At 41.8% G+C, this 4191-nt stretch overlaps 1 protein-coding gene across 1 annotated transcript; it reads left to right on the plus strand.

The window, feature by feature from the left end:
- Window positions 1–346: 346 nt before the first annotated feature.
- On the plus strand, window positions 347–2013 carry SARAF (store-operated calcium entry-associated regulatory factor; the record flags this gene model as incomplete). Its single annotated transcript, XM_010078327.1, has 2 exons — window positions 347–522; window positions 1623–2013. Coding segments are annotated over 2 exons (567 nt in total), but the record flags the coding sequence as incomplete, so codon positions are not given.
- Between the last annotated feature and the right edge of the window lie 2178 nt (window positions 2014–4191).

A 4191-nucleotide genomic window follows, 5' to 3' on the forward strand; every position in this document is an offset into this window, starting at 1 on the left:
GCTGGGTCCGCGGCCACCCGGTGCGGGGGAGGGGGCGCGCTGGGGCCTGCGCGGGGGAAGCTTTTTGGTTTGGGCTCCCTTTAAGTTGTCCTGTGCCGCAGTGGTGGTTCCGTGGCGTGGTTAGCGGTGGGGGTGTGCTCCCAAAGGAGTCGCCCAGAGCCCGGCCTCAGGGAAGCGGGAAACGCCGCCGTGTTACCTTCTGTGTGTCTGGTACTAATTAAAGCTTCCCCCTTGAAGAAGCACACTGTTGCATCCTTTGTGTTGTCAGCCCTTTCCTGAAGGGAGCCCCTTGTGGCTAAGGGGAATGTGTCTGGACAAACGTTGATCTTTGTGCTGCCTGTTTCAGGGAGGGTCCTGCTGAGGGAGGTGCAGGCGCTCACCCTGCGCAGAGGTCAGTACACCACGTCTCGGCGGACAGCTGCCGTCCCTCAGTTACAGTGCACAGGAGGCACTGCTGGATGTTCCCGTGTCCCCGAGGTTGTTCAGTGTTACAACAAAGGCTGGGATGGCTATGATGTACAGGTAACTGCTTAAAGTTTGTTAAGTGTTTAATGAAATCATCTTCCCCCAGACTTGATAACTTCTGAAGGAGAAAAAAGTAACGGGCTAGGCTGTCAGTTCAGTTTGCTTTTTGTTAGAGGACCTTTGTCAACTAAAGTTTAACCTAAATACTTTTCAGGTTTGGATTTTCTAGAACTACTCTAGGTATATCTTTGAAATATCCTTGAGGGCTGTAATGTAAAAACACTATGTAGCAAACCTTCACTGATCTTAATAAAAATGTTGCTTGAGTTTATAAAATCAAACCGTTGTGAACCTTTGAGGATGCTCAATAGACATGTATTTGTTTTGTTAGGTATTACTTAGGCTTCTGCCAATAGATTAACCAGGAATCAAAACTGAAGATAGCTGTTAAAACTAATCCAGTGTTGTAAAAGTACAGCCCAACTTAAATTGGCAGTTGGTCTGCTATACAAAATTATTAATTTAGAAATTGCTTTTTTTTTCCCCTCCAATATGTGTCACTTGTAGTTAGAGGGGATACTTAAGTTCAGATATTTCAAGGAACCGTGAGACTGACAAATCTGCATATATTCAACTGCAGAATCACAATTTGATTATTAAGTGTTGAATATAAATTCCTAATGATGTCTGTCTTAATCTCTTTTCATTTCTGTGTGGACACAAATGGAATCGGGTGCACTGGATTCCAGGCTTCCTAATTATTTTTTTCCAGCTGCTGTCCAGTTTACATAGGACAGGAACTTGTTAAGTAACTGTTGCACAAGGTACAGGTTATTTTTAGAAATATTCCTACACCTGAAGAAGGGATACTTGGAAAAACCTATTCAGTGAAGAAAATCTTCCAGAGTTGTAACTATTCTGTGCTCTAGAAGATCAGATTTTTTTAACTTTTAGGATCTAAAAAAAAATGTTCTTAGCTAACTTCAAATTCCTAGTCATTTTCAAAATAGGAGTGCTCAGAAATTTCTTACCCTGTGGCCTTTTAAATGATTTTTTTAGCAATTACAGCTTTATTTAAGAGTGTATTTGGGGAGGCAGACAGGTATTTTCATCTCTGGAGCAGGAGGTTTTACTTTGTATTGTGTTTATTTTTTCAGTGGCAGTGCAAAGCAGACTTGGAAAATATCTACCGTTTTGGCCAAATCGAAGTGAGCTGTGAAGGCTACGATTATCCAGATGATCCTTACATCTTAAGAGGCTCCTGTAGTTTGCTGTTCAGACTAGAGCTGACTGAGGAGGGTGAAAGGAAAGTGAAGAACTCTGGAAGCTTTGGCTCTGGCTATTACCAGTCAAGGAAGGATTCTTCTGATTCTGGTGCTGGAGCGATTGTTATAATTGTTCTTCTGGTTCTTGCTTTTGGAGTATACAAGCTCTTCCTCAGTAACCAGCAGCCTCCGCAGAGTTTTGGTGACAGTGATGGATTCACTAGACCTTCCTGGCAGAGTCAGCAGGCACCTCCTCCTCCTGGTTTTAAGTCCAGCTTCACAGGTAGGACTCCAAGCCATTTCCAGTATTCAAAAGAGTAAGCAGGATTGTACTGTTTTATCTGCAGTAAGTACAGGTAGGATAGACTTAAAACCAACACACTGGCCGTTGATTTCACTGAATTGGTTGCAGAGCCTGCAGCCAGCTTTGCATTTTGTTCCTTGTTCAAAAGTGAAAATAAGAACTTGGTTTCCCGCAGGCTGTGCAGCAAGCTGCCCTTTGAACCTTTGAGAATGCACCTCCCCATACTCTGCAAACATTCTTTTTATACTCTGTGACATATGAGGAGTGCGACAGGGAATAATAATTCTCGTAAGTAATCTGGAATAGAGGATCTGTCTTGCGCAGGCAGAAACAAACTCATGCAAACAAAGTGCTCTGGAACTTTACAGGAGGGTCTTTCAGCTGTTGGGCTGCCTGACTACTGATTTCATTCATAAAACCATTGATGGGCTTGAGTATTGTGTACCAGTTCTCTTAATGGTGCTTCAGCGTAGTCCCAGTGGTTGAGAGGCTTGGCTCCCAGAAGAGAGAGTGTCTGTGAACTATTCTTAGAGGTGCAGCACCTGAATCTCGTGTGGTGCCTTTCATCTGGAGTTGGGAATTGTATAAGCAGTGATAAGGCTGCTGCTAGGACAAGGTGAACTTTTTATTTTCCCAGAAAACGGATTACATTTTTCACTTAACTGGACTGCCTTAGATGGTCATAGTGCGTAAGGGAAATAAACGTTAGTCATCTGTGCCTGACCAACTGATTTCACCCTGTAAACGTATGAGATGCTCACAGCACTGGAACTTTCATTATATTCTGACAAGTTGCATGCTCTCCATCTTTTTTTTTTTTTTTTTTATGAGTTAGAGAAGGGACTCTCAAGTAAATAAATAGCAAGGATTAAGTTTGCTTTGTCAAAAGTTTATATTTTAGAAATGTTTGTCAATGCTTTCTTTCAGGTTTGCTCAAGCCACTTGGCCAACAGAGGGTGCTAAAACTCTTTTGGTTACCCTTGTGCAGGGCACCTGCAGCAGAAACTTTCAGATGTATCTGCAGCAGAAAACTAAAGGCCTTCTGCTTCTGTGTTACTCGTGACTTTGCAAATTGGTTTCCTTGTAGTTCTTTCAGACTTCAGACAGTCTTTCTATGCTGCGTGTGCATCCATGACTTTGTGTGGGCATGCCGCTTGCCACTGGCATTGTTGTGGTTAGTGAGAGTCCTGGTCCTAAAACGGGGCTTTGTCATACTCAGCAGGGGCAAAACAGTGTGAAGAGTTACTTTCTTTTTTTTTTTTTTTGTCTGTCCTGTTCTTGTCAGTTAATTGCACCAACACATTTTTCATTGCAGCAGCCTGAAATCTAGCAAGGATGGGGGCTTGAAAACATGTTTGCTTGATTATTGCTGAAAATTGAGACACTTCATATGCACATTGGGCTTAGTTTGTGGCATTTTTAGTAACAAGTGTCAGTTATTTCTCCTTAGATTTCAAACGGAGTAAGGAGGAAAACCTCTTGAATGTGGGGCCAGATTAAAAATATTGTTACACTACTTCGTGCATCTAGTATCTGCCTTAGATTTTGACAGCAGAGCAAAAGTGCATCTCTGTGTGTTTATGTTTATATTTCAGGAATGTGTTGGTCTTTGCTTTTTGTTACTGTGTAGTTTTCAATTTCTTTCACTTATCACTGATAATATTTAATTTGCTTAATTTAAAGTCCCCTTAACATGCAGAATGTGTCCTGTGAAACTTGTTTAGCTAGCCTGCCTTAATTAAATTACACTTTTTCTCCACTAGTGGTTTGACATGATCCTTAATGTTTACTTTAGGTATTTCAACAAAAAATGACTCAGTCTTCTGAGTCAGTGTTCAGCCATGGTGCTTTTGAACAAATGAGTTGGTTCATCTCCCTGACTAACATACTTTTTACAGTAAATGAAGTACTATTTTTGTTCCAAATCAGCATAGTTTAATGGGTATATCATCCCAATGAGAGGTTTATCTTTATCCTAAGGCATTCAAAATGAAATTCCACGTCAAATCCAATGTAGTCAGACAAACCTAGGGGTGGCACACTGAGGGTAGGAGTGGATTTGAGAATTCAGCTCAAGTGCATCTACACTAATGCACACAGCATGAGCAACAAGCAAGAGGAACTGGAGTCCATTGTGCAACAGAACAGCTGTGACCT

Source organism: Pterocles gutturalis, unplaced genomic scaffold, assembly GCF_000699245.1.
Source record: "Pterocles gutturalis isolate BGI_N339 unplaced genomic scaffold, ASM69924v1 Scaffold47173, whole genome shotgun sequence".
Taxonomy (NCBI): Eukaryota; Metazoa; Chordata; class Aves; order Pterocliformes; family Pteroclidae; genus Pterocles; species Pterocles gutturalis.